This window comes from Sceloporus undulatus, chromosome 6, assembly GCF_019175285.1.
Source record: "Sceloporus undulatus isolate JIND9_A2432 ecotype Alabama chromosome 6, SceUnd_v1.1, whole genome shotgun sequence".
NCBI classification, from domain to species: Eukaryota; Metazoa; Chordata; class Lepidosauria; order Squamata; family Phrynosomatidae; genus Sceloporus; species Sceloporus undulatus.
In genome coordinates this window covers 103,520,952-103,544,637 of record NC_056527.1, presented here as the reverse complement: position 1 = coordinate 103,544,637, position 23,686 = coordinate 103,520,952, and the positions used below count along the sequence as shown (strand labels likewise).

At 41.8% G+C, this 23,686-nt stretch overlaps 1 protein-coding gene across 2 annotated transcripts in view; it reads left to right on the top strand.

Moving 5' to 3' along the window:
* The window catches only part of ATP2A1 (ATPase sarcoplasmic/endoplasmic reticulum Ca2+ transporting 1), a 41,728-nt gene extending 18,042 nt beyond the window's left edge, over positions 1-23,686 (top strand). Inside the window, exons 8-23 of one of the 2 annotated variants that reach the window (XM_042474557.1) lie at positions 264-561; positions 2,813-2,979; positions 3,076-3,164; positions 5,369-5,471; positions 6,001-6,132; positions 8,320-8,445; positions 10,625-10,843; positions 11,298-11,633; positions 12,782-13,002; positions 13,493-13,695; positions 14,795-14,880; positions 15,014-15,147; positions 16,366-16,483; positions 17,133-17,250; positions 18,266-18,309; positions 23,118-23,686. In XM_042474557.1, the coding sequence (XP_042330491.1) occupies positions 264-561; positions 2,813-2,979; positions 3,076-3,164; positions 5,369-5,471; positions 6,001-6,132; positions 8,320-8,445; positions 10,625-10,843; positions 11,298-11,633; positions 12,782-13,002; positions 13,493-13,695; positions 14,795-14,880; positions 15,014-15,147; positions 16,366-16,483; positions 17,133-17,250; positions 18,266-18,270 (2,355 nt within the window). In that variant the 3' untranslated portion in view covers positions 18,271-18,309; positions 23,118-23,686. The remainder of the gene's footprint in view (positions 1-263; positions 562-2,812; positions 2,980-3,075; positions 3,165-5,368; positions 5,472-6,000; positions 6,133-8,319; positions 8,446-10,624; positions 10,844-11,297; positions 11,634-12,781; positions 13,003-13,492; positions 13,696-14,794; positions 14,881-15,013; positions 15,148-16,365; positions 16,484-17,132; positions 17,251-18,265; positions 18,310-23,117) is intronic. The other variant, XM_042474556.1, reaches the window with a different exon arrangement.

The window sequence follows — 23,686 nt, the reverse complement described above, 5'->3', positions numbered from 1 at the left end:
AAGTCTAGGCTTGCAGCATAGTGTTGTGTTTTATAGCCATAAAAGCTACAAACCATGGCCTTTTATTAAATGACAGCTCAGATTCACAGGATAGAAATTGTGCAGAATAACCCAGATTTTTGCTCACAGCCTCTTTTAGCTTACCTCCGGTAGCTCCATTTCACTATATTATTTCTTCAATATAGTCCAACAGCTTTCTTCATCTCCTTATACTCTCGTTTTTCTTGGTCCCTCCCCACACCATCTTCTCTACCTGTTTCTAGGGTACCAACATTGGTGCAGGCAAGGCTATTGGCATTGTTATCGCCACAGGCGTGAGCACTGAGATTGGCAAGATCCGCGATGAGATGGCAGCCACTGAGCAAGAGAAGACACCCCTGCAGCAGAAACTGGATGAGTTTGGGGAGCAGTTGTCCAAGGTCATTTCACTCATCTGTGTGGCTGTCTGGCTCATCAACATTGGGCATTTCAACGACCCCGTCCATGGCGGCTCTTGGATCCGCGGCGCCATCTACTACTTCAAGATTGCTGTCGCCCTCGCTGTGGCTGCCATCCCAGAAGGTCAGCTGAGGCCATTCCGGGTTCCCACATCCACCTGTCTTGGGATTAATAAGTGCCAGTCGATTGCTTTTTTAAAAATAGCTTTTGCTCTCATCGTTGCCTCCCCCCATTTTTTCCCCTGTCTGTAGAGGTTTTTCTTTTTAATTGTTTTGCTCACTATCTTGTGCACTGAACAGTGGATGGTCCCATTGTTTTATAAAACAAAAGGAGTTAGATGAAAAGGCAATGGTATAAATGAATTTTATTTTATCAAGTCATCAGTATGTTGGACAATATACCATTAAAGAATCAGTGTAGACACACAAAGAGGAAAAAATATCTATCACCCATTATTTATTCCTGCTGGTGCTAATTTTTTTTTTAAGTTTCTCAGTTTCAAAGAGCAGTGGCTTTCTTCACCAAGCAAACAATAAACTGACATTTCCCACACATAGTACAGTATACAGTCAGACAATTAGTGTATGTACCTCTCTCCATATGCAAATTAAATAAATAAATCCACAAAACATAAGGACCACCATACACAACAGATGGAAGATTGGGACCTAGCAGTAGATTTCTGTGTGATCTGAAGTTAATCAATTATTCTTTTACATCAATAAAAGCAACAAAATAATTCCTCTACGGTCCTTTATTCAGAGTTTAGAAAAGTTATTTTTGGACTACAATTCCTAGCCATCATGGCCAGTGACCGAGAGGTTCTGGGAGTTTTAGTTCAGAATTTTTTCCAAGCTCGTCTCTTTGTTCATCAGGACTGCCTACTATCTGCAGCTACTTAGAAACATAGAATTTAGAAGCAGAAATGTTTTCTGGTAGTTCTGTTAAGAGTCCTGGAAAAGAGAATCTTTAGTTATCTTTAAGCTACTCTCTGTTACCTCTTGCCATTGCCCATGCTGCCTTCAGCTGATGGAAATTGCAGTCCAACAATATATAAAGGGTCACCTGTTCCCATCCCTATGTTAGACTTCAGTTTATTCCATTATAAGGCCTTATGTTATTAATATCTAAATTCTCATTCTCTCAGTGCCAGTGACACAGCTCTCTAAGGGCTTTCCTTTAGCCTTTCTGTAACAGGTGCCTCACTTGAGATTCCAAAGATTACCTGTAGAATGTTCCAGATTCAAAGAATTCCTTAATATTGAGCTGTGGTCTTCGACTGCATTTATCAGTTGAAACCTTGGTTTTATTACCATAGACCTGGATGTAGGAAATGACAGATTCCCAAGACTTTGGTGCGTTACAGACCGCCCTAAAGCGGGCGGTCTGCCGCCGCCGCCATTCGCTGAGGAGGGAAGCCCCAGCGGCCAAACCACGAGGCTTCCCGGTGCAGCGAAAAAGGAGCGCCGAAATGGCGCTCCTTTTCAAAACACGGAAGTGGCGCCGCGCAGGGCGAAGCGCACCCTCGCGGCGTCACTTCTGCCGCGACACGTCTGGATTCTATGCGTCCAAGATGTCAAAATGGCAGCGCCCATGTGGATGGGCGCCGCCATTTACGACGTGCTCCGCGCGTGTTGGGGCCAGGGCTGTTTAGGAAGGGGCAACTCTTCCTAACCCTACCACGCCCCTTCCTATCCCTAGCACGCACGGAGCGTGTCGTAAGTGGCGGTCTGTAACCCGCCATCGTGTTGTTAGTGGTAAAAAAACTAAGGAGTTTATCAGACAAGGGAAATTGGAAGTATAATCCAATGGCAATCTGAACGCAATCATGGGGTTTCACGTTATTTCGTGATAGGCTACCACACACAAATTTGGGCAATGGCATGCTATTTTCAGGCAATGGGAAGTCTGTTCAAACGCAATTTGCAATCTCGTAAATTTGCTGAACTAGCGAATTCACGTGAATGCGTTCTGGCCCCACTTCCTTTTCATTCTAAATTAAGAGAAATTCCTCATGTGTGATAAAGTCCTAAGTGAATGAAGGGAGGCTAGGATGATCGAAAATAACCAATAAATAACTCGAAAGCTTCACTGTCCATTGATTAATTTTTTAAAAATGTTTTTCTATGTCTCCTGGCACACACACACACACGCACACGCACACACCAGAAGCTACCCATCTCCTTCATTGTTGTGATTGCCAGCAGTGGGGCACTTCACCCCAGTTCCTACTGCCCACTTCTCAGCAAATCCCCATTGGCAAATTTGTTTTAAAGTCAAGCAACTGTGAAGAGGGGGGAGCTCAATCTACCCCTTCACCATTGATCTCATAACCAACTTTTCCCTTCCTCTTTCTCCCCATCCTGTTTCTCAGGCCTTCCCGCCGTCATCACCACATGCCTTGCCCTGGGTACCCGCCGTATGGCCAAAAAGAACGCCATTGTCAGAAGCTTGCCCTCTGTAGAGACCTTGGGCTGCACCTCTGTCATCTGTTCTGACAAGACCGGCACCCTCACCACCAATCAAATGTCTGTTTGCAAGGTGAGCTGAAGCCAGATATCAGCATTGTCTATCCAATTCCCATGTCCATTCTCCACACCAGTCATTGTGACATGTCCTTCCTTCCTCTCTCTGCAGATGTTTGTCATTGACAAAGTGGATGGGGATGTCTGCTCCCTGAATGAGTTCTCAATTACTGGTTCCACCTACGCCCCTGAAGGAGAAGTGTGAGTAAACCTATGCAAAAACTGCAAGTCCTGAACTCATCCTATTAAACTAATCCTACACCCTGAGGATAGAAATAAACCTGGCTTAATCTTTAAAACCCTATGTGTCACTTTGAGATAATAAGAGTTAATCTTAATCTTATAATTCTCTTAACATTATTTTAATTCCTACCCTTCATCTCATACACAATGATTTTAACAACTCTGTCTTCTTTCATTAAACACTTCATAACTGCTATCATTCTAGAAAGGGGAAATGGAAGGTACTCCTATATTGCCATTACTAACATCCTTTAATCTCTGAACTTTTTGTACCGGAGGCAAAAGCATCGATTAACTCTTGTGTTCAGCAGCAAAACTAAATTTCATTTATAGACCTGTTTAGGCATTTGATGCTCCACATGAACTACCACTGTCACCTTTGTCCACCACATCTTGGCAAGTGACTCTCTGCAACGGAGAGCTGGATCTACAAATTTAGGCTTTTAGTATGATTTAGAATTACCATAATTGCATGGGGAGTCTGTATGAGTAGAGCAGATTCCTAGTGCAGACAGTTGCTTACCAATATATTGGGGGGGGGAGTAGGAGAATTAACATATTTGTGCCAACTTTCTCTCTGTGCAGTATTCTTTGTGGAGTGAGAAAAATATGAGTGAATAGGGCTAAAATCATGTTACCACTCTGAGTTTTCTCCTATTCTAATTCTCTTGCGACTTCTTGACAAATCCTTAAACATATTTTGTAAGAATGGAGACATGTCCAAGACGGAGCTTCTTGTCTTTCCTCCTAAGCCCACCCTTCAACACTCCTTTTCTGTCTCTGTGGACAACATTTCCATTCAACCAGTCCAGCAAGCCCGCAGTCTTGGCTTTATCTTTGACTCTTCTCTGTCGTGTATCCCTCAGATCCAGACCACAGCCAAGGCTTGTAGATTCTTTTTGTACAATATTGCCAAAATCCGACCATATCTCTCCGCCTCTACTGCCAAGATCCTGGTCCATGCCCTAGTGATCTCACGACTTGATTACTGTAATGTCCTCCTGGCTGGGCTTCCTCTTTCTCACCTCCGTCCTTTAATCTCTGTTCAGCATTCAGCTGCACACATTATCACTTCCACCCACCGCGCCGACCACATCTCTCCTGTGTTGGCATCCCTTCACTGGCTCCCACTCCCTTTCTGCATTCAGTATAAGCTCCTGCTGTCCACGTTTAAAGCCCTCCATGGACTGGCCCCTCCCTACTTATCAGACCTTCTTTCTCCTCACCTTTCCACTCGGGCCCTCCGTTCTGGTAGTCAAGGTCTGCTGTCTCAGCCCAGGATTTCCTCTGCCCCATCTCGGATTCGCCCCTTTTCACTTGCTGCCCCTCACTCCTGGAACCTTCTTCCCCCACAAGCAAGAGCCATCACTTCTTTAACCAGCTTCAAAACGGAGTTGAAAACCATCTTGTTCAGAGAAGCCTTCCCAGGCATTGCATAATTGTCACTTACTATTTGATGTTCTTGTGGTGCCTGTTTATTGAACCATTTCCTGTATTGCTATGTACTGTATATGTATTATCCTACTTGAGAGTATGTATTTTCCCTGGAAAATGATTAACCATCCATTATAAAGCCTCGCCCTCCCTCCAGTCCATCTGCCTTGGTCCAGGCCTTGGAGGTAGAGAGGAACTGCTGGACCTCTTACCCTTTCCCTCCACCACTCCCTTCTCCTTCTGTGTCATGTCTTTTTAGATTGTAAGCCCGTGGGCAGGGAATCGTCTAACTAAAAGATTGTATGTACAGCGCTGTGTAAATTTACAGCGCTTCATAAATAAAGGTTAATAATAATAATAATAATACAGAGTGGCCCTCCCATTTTATGACAGGAATACCACACATGTGGCCCTCCAGATGTTAAAATGCAGCTCCCATCATCCTTGGCCATAATAAGGATTAGGACTAATGAGAGTTGCCCTGCAACAATATCTGGTAGTCCGTAACTTGCCTGTCCATGTGGCTCCACTACCAGCCACCTTTCACTAATTTGCTAAAAAGCTAAACGTATTAATAAAGTAATTCCCACAATGTAACATACTGTGACTCCAGTAATCTTAATTTTAATAATTTCATCATTTGTATTTGTGGTAGTATTTTCCTGTCTGAGTCTGGCTTATTTTTCTCTCTTTCTCTCTCTCAATTCCATGATCTGTCATATATGCAGTTTTAAGAATGATAAAGTGGTCAGAACTGGACAGTATGATGGTCTTGTTGAACTGGCTACTATTTGTGCCCTCTGCAATGATTCCTCTCTGGATTTCAATGAAGTGAGTGATTCTTTTTAGGTTCATATCCTACTTAGTAGTAGTCTTACCTGCCTAGATACCCTAAAGGCACCAGATCCCATCTGCTTTTGAAAGCTTAGCAAGGTTAGCTCTGGCTAACGCTTGGATGAGAGATGGCCAATGATTACCAGATGCTGAAGTGGGAGAGGAAGAGCTAACTGGCAAATGGTGCTTTTCTGAGTCATGTCAAACTCCTCCTTTATATGAAGTTAAGCAGAATGACTGCCAGTGGAAGCCATACCTTTAGGCAGAAAGCTTCTTCAGACTGCCTCATGAAAAATGCCGGCAAAATATTAGTTATATCATCGTGGCTGTTGTTATTGTTATTTTCCTATTAGAAGTAGGATGAGTGGGTACCATTTTGTTATTTCACCTCAGGAAACAAAATGATGTGGACCACTCCTAGAATAAATTATTATTGATCCCTTCCTAATGATAAATCTCTCTGCAGCTCTTGACTATCCCTGATACATCATGTTTAAAACATATTTTCCATTTTTCCTTTCCCCAGGCTAAAGGTGTATATGAGAAGGTGGGTGAAGCTACTGAAACTGCCCTGACCTGCTTGGTGGAGAAGATGAACGTATTCAACACAGATGTGCGTAGTCTCAGCAAGGTGGAGCGTGCCAACGCTTGTAACGCTGTAAGTAGTAGCTTCTGAGAACTACTCTTTTCCATTATCCTGTCCTGCTCCAGCACTTCAGCCTATCGCTTGTCCCACAACCCCATAGAAAAAAATAGATGAAGAGACTAGGCTAAGAGGGCCATTGCAATAGTAGAGTAGAAAGTATAAATGCAATGTATATATTAGGGATGGACAAATCTAATACACTTGTCCCTCAACATTTGCGGCTTTGACTTTTGCGGATTTGATTATTCATGCATTTTATTAATATGTTCTCTCTAGGAATATCTAGGTCTTCCAGTGCAATTCTATGGTCAACTTTAAGTCACACTGAAGAACCTAGAGATTCCTAGAGAGAACACTCCACTGGGCAATTATAGCTCCTCCAGTGCAATTCTATGGTCAATGTCTGGCAGATGTTAACCACAGAGTTGCACTGGAAGACCTAGAGATTCCTAGAGAGGTGTTCTTTCAGGTAAAAAAACATAGTGTTTATGTTATTTGTACTTTTTCCACATTCACGGGGGTCCTGTGTCCCAAACGCCAGAGAATGTGGAGGGATGGGTGTAATTCTGTTTTCACTCTCTGTCTCTCATTCACTCAAACTAATGCTTGTGACACAGCTTGAGAAAATGTATTTTTGGGGAGGCCAAATCCCCAAATTTCACAACAAATGGCCATGCTGCCATTTGGAGCAGTGCCCCCCCCCACATAACTCTTCAAATCCTTAAACATATTTTTACTGGTTTCTCCAGCATTTTACAATATTTTTGTAAGTCTGCAGGAAATTTGGTACATTTCTTCCATTACATATTTTTATCTGCTCTTTTTGCTACGTTTTGCATTGTTTTTGCATGTATTTTTGACTGGAGAAAAAGATTGCATGCAGCCATGATTTTAAATATGTATACATGCCTATTTGCATTTATGAACACACAGAAATGATGTACAGAAGAATCAGAGAGAGCGAGACAATATGTGTAAGTGAAATAGTACAGAGAAAGGTCAGAGGGTCATTTTCAGCTCTAACTCATGTGGCCCACACCAATGCCATTTTTGATTACTGTAACAAACATTTTTGGCAGCTGGAACTTTTTGTTGGGCATTTTCCAAAGTGTTTTCTGGTTGTGTCAGGGTAGGTAGAGGACAATTAGTTTTAGGACCAAAACTGTGCTCATTAGAGAAATTTAGCAGATTTTTTTTTAGAAGGATTTGGGATTTTTGTGGGATGGTATACTGGGACAGCCAAGGGCCGCATAGGATTACCCCAGAAGCTGCATGATTCTCATCACTTTCCCAAACTCATGGTTTTAATGCAACATTTTGCCCCATGCCAAAAGTAAATTTGTTCCTGGCATCCTGTATTCAGGTCAATGAATGCACAAATGCTAGAGGCATGTCTTTGTTGATATAGTTACAATTAATTATATTTAATTTTTTGTTAGTAAAATGCTTTCATGCATGAACATATCATCTGTTTGGGTGAAGAACTTTGCAATTTCAGATTAACAGATAAATGTTCTCCATCTGCTCTTGCACTTAGGTTCTTTAGTCTCCGATGTTTCAGATGATTTCTATCTATAAAACTTACTTGCAGATATAAAGCTCCTGTTAGTAATAATAAAGAGTCTTATGGCACCTTAAACACTAGCTCATTTATTGCAGAATGAGGCTTTTAGTGGACTAGAGTCTATTAAAGGGTTCTAGCCTGTGAAAGCTTATGCTACAATATGGCTGCAATCCTGAGTGAAGCCCATGGAACTCAATGGGATTTACTTCCATATAGGTGTGTGCCACAGGAATCTTACTGTAGCACAATAATTCAGCTACCTCTCTGGAAGTTAATAAAAGCATTTATTTGGTGCTTCAAAGTGTTTGAATATTTCATACATTTTTGCGGAATCCTTACAATGTTCTTGTATGATAGAGTAGTCTTGCTCCTTCTCTAATGTAACCTCTGCTGTGACTGATAAAAAAATAGTTTACTGCAGATTGCCAGCATTTATACTTCCCATGTTACAAATTTAAAAATGATCCTCTGTTAATTCTGGCCCATGAAGTCCACTCACTAAATACCTGCATCAATTTTTATATCATTTTATATCAATAGTCCCGTGTTCACAGTGGCCTTTTTGACTGGTAATATGAAATGGATTTTTTTTAACCCCCTGCTTTCTTGCTCTTTCATCCTCCTCTATTTTCTAGGTCATCAAGCAACTCATGAAGAAGGAATTCACTCTGGAATTCTCCCGTGACCGGAAGTCCATGTCTGTCTACTGCTCCCCAGCAAAGGCTTCCCGGGCTGCTGTGGGGAACAAGATGTTCGTCAAGGTTAGCAAAGCCCCCTCTCACTATGTCTCCCAAGCAATGAGGGAGCTCCATCTTAGCCCCCAGTTCACATTTCATTCACTGAATTCTCATCTTGCCTTTTATTTGAGAAACATATAGAGGCATTTGTTGTTCTTAAATGGCCAGAGGTTGGAAAAGTTACTTCTTTGGACTAAAACTCCCAGACTCTGTAGCCTGCCATGTTAGTAGCCATGCTGGCAGGTGGAGATGGGTGGTTGTTATCCCCAAAATAATTTTTCCAACCTGTGGTATGACATAGGATGCCCATTAAAAACAGAGCTGCTGTCATCCTTTGTCACATTCCACTGTAAAATTTGAAAGCCTCAGTACTTTTTCATACAATTCCAGAGCAAGGAGGTTCAGTGTATCTTGATGCGCTAGTAGAAAAAAACCAACAGCCTGCATTCCTCTTTTTTCTCCCTTCACAACTCTGCTAATGCTTCTTCTTGTCCACTCATTTCACTTGTTAGATACCCCACCATTGCTACCCTAATTTATAGCAACGTAGCAAACACATAGGGGAAATGACACCATATTTTAACATTTCAACTAATGTGGCTTATTTTCAAGTTTTTGAACAACTGGTGGATTGTAGTGAGAAAAAAATACTTTCCAATTCCAAGTGACCAAGAAGAGAATATTTGTAAACTGAGGATTGGTTGGCTTGTTAGGTAGTTTTTCTCACATTCTTACCATCAGCATCCCTTGGATAGTTCACAGGTATGTGTAGAGAGGTGGGTTTAGAACAGTGTCTGTGGCTTAGGAATTTTTGAAGACTTATTGACAAGCCTAGGGTGGTTTTTTTTTAATGGACGTACATAGTTTTATGGTGCATATACTTTTGAGGATGAGGCAGGTGTTTTGCAATTTTGTCCATTGCAATTTTGTATATTTGGCAGAATATATGCTGTATTCTATATTACTCTGCAGGTTGGAGTTTATATTAAATGTTCTTTTAATATGTCAAAAAGACATGTAGCTGGAATTATTCTTGCTAATAGCTAGTTTGTTATTTACAGGGTTTGAGGTGGAAAAATAAAATGCACAGATATAGGATGGGGGACACCTGGCTGAATGAGACTACATGTGAAAGGGATCTAGGGGTCCAAGTAGATCACAAGTTGATCATGAGTCAACAGTGCGATGCAGCAGCTAACAAGCCAATGCGATTTTAGGCTGCATCAATAAAAGTATAGTGTCTAGATCAAGAGAATTAATAGTGCCACTGTACTCTGCTTTGGTCAGGCCCCACCTGGAATATTGTGTCCAGTTCTGGGCACCACAATTCAAAAAGGACATTGAGAAACTGGAGCGTGTCCAAAGGGGGGCAACTAAAATGGTGAAGGATCTGGAAACCATGCCCTATGAGGAATGACTTAGGGAGCTGGGGATGTTTAGCCTGGAGAAAAGAAGGTTAAGAGGTGATATGATAGTCCTGTTTAAATACTTGAAGGGATGTCATATCCAGGAGGGAGCAAGCTTCTTTTCTGCTGCTCCAGAGAACAGGACTCAGAACAATGGATGCAAGATACAGCAAAAGAGATTCCACCTCAACATTAGGAGGAACCTCCTGACAGTAAGGGCTGTTTGACAGTGGAACAAACTCCCTGGGAGTGCAGTGGAGTCTTCTTTTTTGGAGGTCTTTAAGCAGAGGCTGGATGGCCATCTGTCGGGTATGCTTTGATTGAGATTTCCTGCATGGCAGGGGGTTGGACTGGATGGCCCTTGCGGTCTCTTCCAACTCTATGATTCTATGATTCTTTTACTTAATAGTGTAAAAATAATCATCCAGTCACAAGAGCTTCCTCCTGGAGACCCATCTGAGATGGTGTACATTAGATCCACATTGCAACTGGTAGCCTGGAAAGTACTTTTGCCTGTATTGTATTTGTCCCCAAAAGACAGTTTCTGACATTTCCAGCTTAAAGGTAGCTGGTCCCCAGAGTAATATAGATTAAAGCTTGGAAATGTTACTTTTTTGGACTACTATTGCCACAATCACATAGCCAGCCTGGCCACTATCCATGCTGGCTGTGTGATTCTGGAACGATAGTCCAAAAAAGTAGTAATACTAAACTCGGATACACACAAACACACTGATTGCTGCCCCTTTGTCTTCAAGTCACACTCTTATTGGCTTCTTATTCTTCCTCATATATAGGGTGCTCCAGAAGGTGTGATTGACCGTTGCAACTATGTCCGTGTGGGCACCACACGTGTTCCCCTCACCCCCATTGTCAAGGACCACATCATGGGTGTCATCAAAGAGTGGGGCACAGGACGGGATACCCTCCGTTGCTTGGCACTGGCTACACGGGACACACCTCCCAAGAGAGAAGACATGGTGCTTGAGGACTCTACCAAGTTTGTTGATTATGAGGTAAATCTGAGCTCAAATCACATAGAAGGAGACAGTGAAGAGATGATGAGGCAGAGATAGGAAAAATCACTTCTTTGGAATATATAGTTCCCCGCATCCCAGTCAGCTGGACGATTCTGGGGATTTTGATCCAAAAGCTTCACTGTTCCTAGCTTTGGATCAGAACCAAAAGCACCTGAGGTAAAAATCAGAATTGAAACATATTTGGAAAAGATGTTCTCAAACAAATTTCTCACCAAAAAATACTAATGAATATTTCTTAAGTTAGTTTTGTCTGTTTTTACAGTTCTCAGTTGTGAATGTTGTTAGATTGGGGGTGGAAATTGGGGGTGTGCTATTGCATTTGCATTTGGGTCTGCGCTTTGCTCTGAGAAGGGGAGAGAAACACAAGCTATAGGCCATCAATTTTGTAGACTTATTTTAATACCTTTGTTCTGATATGTCCCCTCCACAGTTGGACCTGACCTTTGTGGGTTGCGTGGGCATGTTGGATCCACCCCGCAAAGAGGTGATGGGCTCCATCCAACTGTGTCGTGAAGCTGGCATCCGTGTCATCATGATCACAGGTGACAACAAGGGCACAGCCATCGCCATCTGTCGACGTATTGGCATCTTCTCCGAGGATGAAGACGTGACTGGGAGGGCCTACACCGGCCGCGAGTTTGATGACCTGCCTTTAGGAGAGCAGCGGGAAGCTTGCAAGAGGGCCTGCTGCTTTGCTCGCGTTGAGCCAACACACAAGTCCAAGATTGTAGAATTCTTGCAGAGTTTCGATGAGATCACAGCTATGGTGAATAGATGGATGGCAATAGCAGGATTGGAGAAGGGTCGGGAGGGTCAGAAGCAACCTCATTCCTATGGCAGCGAGGGAAGAGCTCATTACTGTTGTTGCTATGTGCCTTCAAGTTGTATGGCAACCCTGTCATGGAGTTTTCTTGACAAAATTTATTTAGAGGATGTTTGCCATTGGCTTCTTCTTGGGCTGAGAGGGTGTGACTTGCCCAAAGTGCATTTCCATGACCTAGGGATTGTAGGATTATGGGAAACCAGGGTTCAAATCAAGCAAGGGAAATTGGTATTGCCATGCCAACTGGTCTTCTGTGATATACTGTATAGCCTCTGGACATGGTGATTCCAGTTAACCATCATTAACCAGCTTACAGACCTGTTCACCATGAATGTATCTTATTCCCTTTTAAACTAATGGCTGTTGCACCCATCTTATAGAAATGAATGCCATCAATGACTGCCATTAATTACACTAATGATGGGAAAACTTTTTCAGTGCAACGATTGAATTCCATTTCAGATTTGTTTGGGGGGGCAGGAATAGAGGCAAGTGTAGGATAAGAAATACCAGCAGGTTTTTCTTACTGTCATCTCAGCCTTTTAGAATGAGGTAAAAACGGGGGTTGTGGTTCTCTACCCCAGAATTATCCATTATGTCCCCTCAATTTCACTGTATGTGAAATAGTGCATTTATTATTTTTTCTGCCCTGAATGTACTGGGTGACACTGGGATTGAATATTATGGATGAAGGAGAAAAACATCTATTCATCTGTTTCCTCCACATCATGAATAATTTTGTAAGATTGTGCTATATCCTTCCTGTGCTTAGTTAACTCAGTTAATAGAATCGAATAACATTCTAGACTAAAAATGTTATTCAACCATTAATTTATATGTAGATTTTATAGGCTGCTCTATAACAAAAGTTCTCTGGGCAACTTGATTCCCCACAGAATAATTTAAAATGTATACAAAAATATATTAAAACATCATAAAATCACAAATCACTTGGAAACACAGAGCAGAGAAATGCTTTAGGGATCGGTTTTAAGTTCTGGAGCTCTCTCTTCTCACCACTCATGAAGTGCTGTTATACTCCTGGTTTTCACTATTAGTTCACTATCTGTCTCCTTCATTTCTCCTGATAGACTGGTGATGGTGTAAATGATGCCCCAGCTTTGAAGAAAGCTGAGATTGGTATTGCCATGGGCTCTGGCACTGCTGTGGCCAAGACTGCTTCAGAGATGGTGCTGGCAGATGACAACTTCTCCACCATTGTGGCCGCCGTTGAGGAGGGCCGAGCCATCTACAACAACATGAAACAATTTATCCGCTACCTCATCTCCTCCAATGTGGGTGAGGTCGTTTGGTAAGGCACCCAATCCTCGTCTCTTGTGATACCGCCCTTTTCACTTTCTGTTATCCAATTTCATTTGACAGGTTCAGCTCCTATGCTAAGCATGCCTGGCCAAAAATTTTCAGTCTTGTAAATATTGAGTGATAACAGAGAAATGTGTATGTTTGTGCGTATGTGCCTTCAAATTGCTTATCAGCTTATGGTGACCCCATGAATTTTATAGGGTTTTCTTAGGCAAGGAATACTCAGAGTTGGTTTTGCTAGTTCCTTAATACGAAATATAGCCTACAGCACTTGGTATTCAGTGGCAGTCTCCTATCCAAGTACTAACCAGAGCTGTCCCTGTTTAGCTTCCAAGACCCAATGGGCTCTAGTGTTTTTAGGTTATAAGAAATGACAATTGTGGGGACACCTGCCACCTAGTGCTTGCACATTATTACTGCTTCACAAGAGTTGTATCTCCTCACCTTTATGTTTTTCTTCTCCCTACCCTCCCTTGCAGTATTTTCCTTACAGCTGCTCTGGGTCTCCCTGAAGCCTTGATCCCTGTGCAGCTGCTGTGGGTGAACTTGGTGACTGATGGGCTCCCAGCCACCGCCTTGGGCTTTAACCCCCCTGACCTGGACATCATGAACAAGCCCCCACGCAGCCCCAAGGAGCCCCTGATCAGTGGCTGGCTTTTCTTCCGCTATCTTGCCATTGGAGGTACTTGCTTCTCCCCCCACCCAGCACATCTTGTCATTTAACTCAGAATGTACCATGAACACACATTATGGATGCTGTTTTTATACATGAGCCCATGGTCCATATTCTATATTCGATCTTACATAACTGAATTGCAATCAACTCAGAATTCTGTATCATGCCCAGAAATTTGGACCACAGTTCCCAGAATCCCTTAGCTAGCCTGTCTCATGGCCATGATAGTTAGGAGAATCCAGCGGCATCACTAGGGTTGGTGTCAGCCAGTGCAGTAACTCATGGTGTCAATCCCCCCCCTACATTGACCTCCTCCCATTTCACATGATGCAGAATCCTTAGTAATGCTTTTATGCACTAAGGTTATGTGTAAATCATAATTCCCATATATCACTGAATGCAATGCTAATAGTTGTGACATAAACAAAATTAAAATTATACCTTCAAATTACAATATCATATGCACAACCTAAATGTATTTACATATACATAGTGAAGATTTAGTTAAAATGTGATGTTTTTAAAGAAAATTTAAAAAGAGAAAAAATATTTTTTTAAATTAACATTTAAAATTTTGAAATTCTTTTAAAATTCTGGGGCCCCTCTTTTTCCCTCTCATTGAGCTTCGCTCCATTCCCACCATCTCTTAAAGCATTTTAAAGGGAAGCAGATGAATTCCACAGCCTGTTTCTACCGAAAGGTATGTGTTTGAGAGCAGTGGTGTCACCCCCCACTTAGTGTGTCACCTGGTGCGGCCCATACCCCCTAGTGATACCACTGGGAGAATCCCAGAGTTGTGATACAAAATAGTTTTCCAAGCTATAAATTTCCAATGATAAAGACAAGAACTGTGACAGATTCCCCAATGTTTTTATTCTTGGTCCAGTGGGATACAAATGAGACAGCTCCTTTATTCATACTGCTAAGTCTGTCCCTTATACCAAGAACAATAATCCATATTTATTGTACACAAGAATCCAAATCAGTGTAGCAAGGAATTTAATTCAGTTATTTACAATCTATATTTAGCCCAGTTCCCTTCCAGAGGTCATTCTCTGATCCTCCTCTTTGATAGCAGCAACATTTCTCATTGTTTTGCCCGCAGGATATGTCGGAGCTGCCACTGTTGGTGCCGCCGCTTGGTGGTTCATATATGCTGAAGATGGACCTGGCGTGACCTACTACCAGCTGGTATGCTCTGACTTCTCTGCAGAGGAGTTATGGGGAGGGGGCATCTTGGTAGCTTTCTTGGGATTTCTTCACTCAAGACAGCCATGCTTTGTTTAAGAACTATGTCCTCACTTTTTCCTTTTCTGCTCCCCAGTCCCATTTCATGCAATGCACAGAAGAGAACCCTGACTTTGAAGGTTTGGAATGTGAAATCTTTGAGTCTTCTGTCCCAATGACCATGGCTTTGTCAGTCCTGGTCACCATTGAGATGTGCAATGCACTTAACAGGTAAGGGGGCAATGTGGGTAAGTTTCAGCATCATACAAATTATACTGCATTTGGGGAGGCCCTTCAAAATATCCTTCATATTCAAATCCATGGTGATTTCCATTTCTCTGATCTTCCAGACTGTGTGTACTCTTTATCAGTAGGCAAGCTAGTAGAAAAAAGAAGGGAGGTGTCCATGAGGACACTGGTGCCAGTGGGTGCTCAACTGAGGACCACAGTTTTAAAAGAAAGCTGGGATTGTCCATTTGTTGAACTCTTCACACAAATTACCACATTTTGTTCTTTTCCTGTAATACCATGGAGTCATATAATCTTAACTTCATTTGTTAGAATGCCACATCAGTTTGCAGATCTCTAAAGGGTGCATTTTTGTTAACATTTCTCCTAATGTGTTCATTAGTTTCTTTCAAAATAATGTGGTTTTTATATTACTTTCACCAGTATAAGCCTTTTTATGTACACTTTCCCCAAACATATTTGTTTTCATTTTGACTGGAGAACTGCATTGAAAATTTGGAAAAGTGCAAATTGTTGAGGAATTATTACATTATATTTCTTGCTGAGACCATGGAGAAATTGTTGTTATTGTTGTTAACTACCCTCGAGTCAATTCAGAATCATGATGACCCTGTGGATGAGACATCTTCCCCTATCCTCCACTGCTCTGCTTAGGGGCTGCAGATTCAAGCCCATGACCCCTCTGATTGAAACCAGCCATCTAACATGCAGTTTTCCTCTGTTTCTACTACCTTCTACCTTTACTAGCATTATTGTCCTTTCTAATAAATCATGCCTTCTCATGATGTGGCCAAAGTACTTCTCTAGAATTTCCCTGTGAGCATGGGGAGTATGGAGTTTATAGTTTAAAAACTAACCTTTCCAAGCTCTGTTTTTTGTATTCATTTAAGAAAGTCAAATTAGTTAAGTTTGCATTAAAATATGAACTGAATAAATTAAATTCTTACATTTCCCTACCCCAGCCCAGCCTAGCCTGTTTTCCTGCTCCATCTGTGGCTTTTCAAGTTGATTTGAGATCTATCTCATAAATCTTTTGAGCAACTTTCCTCAAGTGACAGATAGTTCCTAAATAGCTTAAGTTTAAAGAGCCATTGTCTATTTAGTTGTACTGAGCTGTGATTTAGGACAGGGGTCTTCTGTCCCCCCAAACATGAAGGATGTCAATTTCCCCTCAATTTCCTCTTTCTCTCTTGTGCACAGTCTTTCAGAGAACCAATCTTTGGTGAGGATGCCACCCTGGGTGAATATCTGGCTTCTGGGATCCATCTGCCTCTCCATGTCTCTGCACTTTGTCATCCTCTACGTTGATCCCCTGCCTGTAAGTGTTGTTTCAGTCTGGCCTTGGTTCTAGGTTTCCTCTGGATGCCAGTTCACAACATGTCCCTCTTGATATCACTTTGCCTGATTGCTGAGTAGTGGCAAATAAATGTGTAAACAGATTGCACTGAATAGCATTGGGATTGGGTTGTACTAGTACAAAAATACAACATGCAGCCTCCAGATACAGTATTTTTAAACTACAATGATCAGCATAGTCAATGGTGAAGGATGATGGCAGTTGCAGTCGAAGCTAAACATACCCCACCCCTGCATTAGGATGTGGGGATAACACAGAATTCTGAATTTACATATATCTGCAATGATATTTTTATATTGCTTAGTGACTGCTTGTCCTTCATGTTTAATGAAATGAAATATTGTGCCCTTTGGCAGCCCAAGTTATTCTGCAACTTCTTTAGTTTATGCTAATGGTGGGCACCTTCACTATTTCAGCTGTTTTGCACAATTATTATAAAGTGTTCACTGTTTTACAAAACTCATTCTGTGCTAGGCAGCTCACAGGAAGGTAGAAAATACTATTCAAGGCACTAAAGCTGTATTTCCAGCCTTTGGAAAGCTTTCTCCACCACTCTGTTATGTGGTACTGGCAAACACTGATTGCTTCCCTTTCTTCTTGTTCTTCCCAGATGATCTTCAAATTGACACATTTGGATATGCATCACTGGATGGTGGTGTTGAAGATGTCATTGCCTGTCATCCTTCTGGATGAAGTTCTCAAATTCGTCGCCCGGAACTACCTGGAGCGTAAGTTTTTCCAAAGCTAAAAAACACCCTTCCTACTCCAGTTGGGTCCCAGGCCTTGTCCCCTTCCAAGCCTTCTCTTCTTGTCCCTTCACTGGGGTCAAGAGCACCATATAGGGTGCACAAGGAGAACCTTCACAGTAAAGAAGAGAAGGGATTGAGTGTCCCTCTCCTCTGACCTTTTCTCTTGTAGTTTTTTCCCTTTCCCTCACCCTTTCCCATTACTCATGTGATACTCCATCATCTCCATCTGCACCCATCCAGGGCAGTTCCTTTTAGATAAGAGGATGAGAAAAATCCAGGGGCTTGGACACTGAGATTCCTCTGCCTACAATCGGGTGTGTGAGAATTTGATGTCAGTCCCTAGGAATTTCAGATCTGAATTAAGGCAATGATTAAAACATGGGCATCTGAGAGTTTATTTGGCTGTCCAGCCAGAATGGTTTACTGGTGTGAGTGTTGAACTAGGACACTGGAAGCCAGGCTTTGAATTCCCACTCGGCCATAGGAACCTATGGGGTGATTTTCAGCAAGTCACAATCTCTCAGTTTCAGAGGAAGGCAATGACAAACCCACTCTGAACAAATTCTGCCAAAAAACCTCCGCGATAGGGTTGCCTTAGAGTCACTGTAAGTCAGGAATGACTTGAAGCCACACATCAGCAGCAACAAAAATTGGGTTTCCTTTTCAGTTTTTAGCATGGAGTGGGCTGGTAGGTGGGAACCATATGGGAGTCTGGGGTTCTCACCCAGATTTTGTCAAAGGAGGAATGAGTTAATGGGAGAGAAGGAAAATAATCTAGTCTTCTCATTCATAGCCAATGTCCCTACATAGATCTCCATTCCTTGATGGGTTGCCAATTTTCTATTCTTTCCATCTATCCCATTCCATTCCACCTATCTATTCCATCCATTCCATTTCATCTATTCTTCCAGACTAATTACTTTCCTTCCTCCTTATCCACCCTCTTCCCAATGTCTATTAATTCTGGTTTCTTTTATCCTTTTCCCTCCTGTAGCATAGACTCCTTCCCCCTCTATTCTCCTGTATCCTGAATCCCAGGTATCTCACAACCCTTGACCTGCATGCCTTGCTTATTCTTCTTGCTATCTCATCATATCTGCTTGTTGGTCCATTTGGGAAGAGCTGTGGGGACTGTGGGAGGGAAATGTCTTTTCTGTGCTTGAATTGTCTCTTTGCTGCATTTGGAAAGTCCAGGAAACTGGGGCCCAGTCATAGTGGCTGGTGGGACAGGGGAGAGAATAATTTCCTGAAACAGGACTACTCTAAGAAACACCTGTGATTCACACTTGGTTGTATGAACTGAAGCGAGTCAAATTCCTAAAGCAAGGTTGTCAGTTGTCCAGTTTTCTGAATAATGATGTAAGGGTGGGTGGTGTTTGAAATGCACAGACCTTATTTATTTTAAGAAACTGTTCCAATGGTTTTCATACTTAATATCATGAGGGAAATCCACATCAACATATCTGCCACAGAAACCTCATAAACTGCAGAGAACTGAGACGTAGGTCTAAGTCTGACCTAAGATGAGCCACTGAAGTAGCTTAATAATGTATATATTTTTAAACAAGTACAGAGATGGAATGGAGGAGGTAGACAGAGAAACAAACAAACAAACAAACAAAAAAACCAGCATGAAAATACACTATTTTTGTAGTACTTTGCCTGTCATGTCTCCTGGTCAAAAATCCTGACCACTGTAGTTTGGAACAGATGCTAAGAATTCTTTGTTGAAGAGTTCTACTTTCTCTTTCTCTCTATGTCCTTCTTTCTATCTGTCTTATTCCTTACAGAGAAAGACGGTTAAACTAGTATATCTGCAGTGAAACTATACCTGAGGAAGTCAGACTAATGTAACTTATAGTCAGTTATAGCCTCCATGAATGTGTCTATCCTTTAAAGCCAGTTAAGCAGGTGGCTATCACCATACCTTGTAAATCTACAGCTGCACATGGCATGGGAAGAATGTGGGTAAAATGTCTGTTAGGAAAAATTGTCTGCCATTACAGATTTTCTCTTTGTGGAACCATGGAGAGCACCCAATAATCCTCGAATTCTGCCAAACACAGTTCTTAAAGCCACTAAACAATGTCATAGAGCAGTCATCTCCAGTCTGGGGTACACTCTAGAAAACTTCAGACTACAGTCTGCATCATTTCAGATCAGCAAGGCCATGGTTGTGTTGTGCTAGCTGTGGCTGATGGAAGTTGGACTCCAACATACCTAGAGGGAGCTAGGCTGGAGAAGGTTGTAGAATCACTACATACAGGCTGTAGATTCATTGAAAACATTGGTAATCTTCCATTCAAACTTCAGAGTTGTGTTATCTGTTTAGGTTCTTTCAGCCCCAAATTAACATTCTAAAAATTGAGTTCAAATGTTCTTGAAATCAAGTGAGCTTGGAAAAATTGGAACTACAATGCCCAGAATCCCGTTACCAATATTGCCAGTAAAGTGGACTATCTGGCCAGGGGATTCTGAACAAAACAGTACTTTTTCCAGGCTCAGGTTTGAACTGCTCCGTATTAGGCATTGTGCCCATTGAAGGAACAAATTAGCATCTTCTTTTGTCCATCAGTTCTCAAGTACTGCTGTTTCACTTTCTGTGCATACACACAAGAAGCGCATTTGGTCTTGAAATCATTTGTATGCCTTCCTACCAGCTTGTGTTTGAAAGTCATGATTTTACCTGGCTTTAATTTTACATGCACAAAAACAGGAGTATTTCCCCTGTCCAATCTGCTTATCTCTGTCTGTACCCCAGTTGCCTTGACTGCCTCTTGCTGGTTGTTCTATGCCATGCCTGGCCCATCATATGAGCAATTGCTTGGTTCCACATTTGCTGGAGTGGTGGTGGGTGATGCGGTAGGGTAAACTGGATTCAGGGGCTGTTCCTTCACTGGGACCTGCTGCTCTTGCTGTTGCTGGTTTCTACTGTGAGTTGAAGGGTGAGGATGTTTGGGTGAGGAGGGGTACTTCTGTGAGTAGAGGCTGGGTTTTTCCCCTATGGGGTGACCTTTTCTGCATTGGATTTTGTCACACTGTGGCTGGCATTCATGGAGGTGAGTGAACACTGTAAAACTCTCGTCCACCTATATTTTATCCCAATTTCTCTTATAAGGCTAAATCTCTAAGCATGAATCTCAAAGAGTATTTTCATCTACATTAAAATGTTTAGGCTACAGTATGATCAGGCCATACTACACCTTGTGAGGATTTCCAGTCCTGTATTTCACTGATAATATTAATGGTACATTTGTAGAATTGTGGGTTATTTGTAGGGCAAACTGACAGGCAGCTTGAAGGCATGTATACTGTATATACTCATGTATAAGTCTAGAAATTTTAGTCAAAAAATTGACTCCCAAAACCTGAGTCGACTTATCCATGGGTCAATGTAAGTATTGCACTGTACTTTAATTCTTTTTTTAAAAAAGAACCTTCCCCTTGTGAAAAGCAAGAGTGTCATCTGTTCTGGAAACACTCACGCCCCCTTTATATTTTTTCATCCATGAAGCCTTTTGTATGCCGGAATTTTGTATATTTTCTGGCACTGTTTTCCTTTGCTTCACCCTTTGCATCCCTTGTTATACACCCTTAAGTTTTGCCCTCGACTTATCTATGAGTCATATCAAAATCCATAATTTTGGCCCCCAAACCTGCTCTCAACTTATACATGAGGTCGACTTATAGTCGAGTATATACAGTATATACACACATAAAAGAAAATGCTAGACTATCACATCAGTGAAGTACGAGTTTGTAAGTGAACAGATTTGTCTTTTATTTTTCATTTTCACTTTTGCTATGTGTAGGCACTACATATTTGAATAGAATTCAAGCATGAGAAGGAGCAAGGAAGGCTTTCTTAAAGGAACCTGACAGGAATAATAGGGTGTGCTGCTGGCCCAGTGTAATTTTTAAAAAGCCTTCCATTGTGCCATTCAACTTGAATTAGATTCAGCTAGTCCAGATACACAGAGTAGCAGGGGGTCAACATTCAGCTCAGACTATAAACCTCTTGTGCTTATGGTCTAAACCCATCTGATCCCAATCCCAACTACAGTAGACAAATTAAATCAGTAAGACCATGGCTAGGCAAACACATATGTTCCGCTGATTTAGTGGCTCTATTCTAGTTGGGACTAATACTTGGATTTTATACCCTCTAACTGTCACAATTTGGCTGGGAGTGTTAATCCTTTGCTGTCCCACTTTCTCAGCGGCTTTTAAAATGTCCCAGTTTCTTTCTCCTCCTCTTGCTTTCTTGCTGTATCCTATGATTGCTGAAATTTATGCAATCTGAATTCAAAGTTAGTTCAGCAGGAGAGAGAGGACAGGAGAGGATGGGTATTGCTTTGCCCTTCTCAGTTGGGTCATTTTGATTTTTTATTTTTTTTCAGGCTTTTCTAAGCTTTCCTAAATATAAACTTTCCTAAATATAAATTTCAGGGCTCGCTGCTTAAAATAGTAGTGTTGTGTGTTAACTTTTGCCTACTTGTTGCCTGACCATACCCTTTTGACCACACACTGATTTTGCTCAGCCATTTGTGAAATGTTGGAGGGTATAGGATTTGGGCCTATTTTTCAAGATTTCTTGCTACCAAATTCTTCTACATTCACATCCCTATTGTAAATGTCAATAAGAAATTAATGAAGAGCAACTGAGCAGAAAGAAGACTTTAAACTAGTGCACCAGGTCTGTCATTAACACCAGATGTGTGACAACAGTCTGCATTTATCACCTTGTTTAAAAACTTGCACATGGTTTCTCTCCATTCTCCTGAGTTGTCTTTTCTGAAGACTTCATTGTAATTCTCTCTTCTTTCAATGGGAAGAGAGGGGAAATCCAAGGACATGAAGGATGAGATCAGTTGGAGGGAACTGTTTTCATTTTCCTCCCAGTGAACTCTAAAATGGAAACACAAGATAGATTAAACTAAAAAGCAGTTCAGTTAAAATAAAATAGCCAGAATCAGATCCAAAAAGTTTAGAAAAACAAAAGAAGTTGGTCCCCCCACTCAGAAGTAAACCTCCCTAGAAAGTTCCTATTAAAAATTAGGTTTGTCCCAAAGGCTGGTGCTTGTCCCTCTTTGCCCTTTAGAAAAAAATGCTTAGGAAGAAGGATTCTTCTAATGAGTGGTATTTGAGTTTAAAGACAAGGAAGAAAGGGACTTTCTGTTCAAAGGCTGTAACACATATATTGTATCATAATGTGCTCCAATGCCCATGAACATTGGATGAGTCCACTATAATGAAGTGGAACATTGCATTCTGGTCAAGGAGAAGATTGGCCAGCCACATACAGTATATTTCTGACAAGGCCCTGTATCTGTATCAGCCATGTGCCAGGCAGAAGGTCAGCTGATGTGGCTTTCCTAGCAATAAAGAAGCTCCAGTTACCAATTTTTCTGCCTGTCATAAATAATCTGTTAAATCATAAAACTGGAAAGGGACTGCAAGGGCCATATAAACCAATCCCTTGCTATGCAGGCATACAAAGCAAGAGCACTCTGAAGAGATGGCTATCCAACCTCTGTTTAGAGGCCTCCAATGGACAATGCATAAGGGCACTGCTAGGAAGAGGGGGAAACAACTACATATAAGGAGCTAGAGAACCATTAGGCTTCCTCAACAAGATGTATGTCCATCCAGCTTTTCACTAAACAATTTTGTGCCTGATCTGGGTGGAGAGGAAAGAGGACATTATTCCTATCATTCCCTATGCGGGTATTCCAGCCATGTTGGCAAAGACTTGGTCCAGGTTTAGCACTATGGAATCTTATAGCCTGCACTGCTCTCTGTTCCTTACTCTATCTTTTCTCTTACTTCTCTCCCCGCGCTTACAGATAACATAGAAGAGAAGAAGAAGTGAACTTTTGAGTCAACATGGAAATAACCTCTTCATCCCCAACCATGATGATCTCCCCTTATGCCTCTGCCATGTCTGCTGCTCCCATCTATGCTTCTGTGCCCTTCCCTTATTTAATAGCCACTTTTCTTCCCCACACACCTTTTGTACCTCCTTTATCGGGGACTTACCAGTGTGGGTCCATGACATTGGCACCTGCCACGCCGTGTTCCCTGCCAGCTGCTTCCCCACTCCCAAAACACCACTATCTACTTGGCTTCTGTACATTTTGAGCCACCTGCCCTTCCTTGCCCTCGCACATGTGCGCAACCACACACATCCCCACTGCTTTCTGCATAAGTACCCACATCAATTACGTTCGTTCCCCCATCTTCCCATGACTGGAACCCACCTCAAGCCAGGGGTTGGATTTTTTAATGCACACATACACAGAAGGAAACATTTTGTTAGGGAAAACAAACAAGTGAGACTCCTCAACTCGGAGGAAATTAAGAGATTCTTCTAGCTGCTTATTTATTGATATTAAAGAATAAACTCTTAACTGAA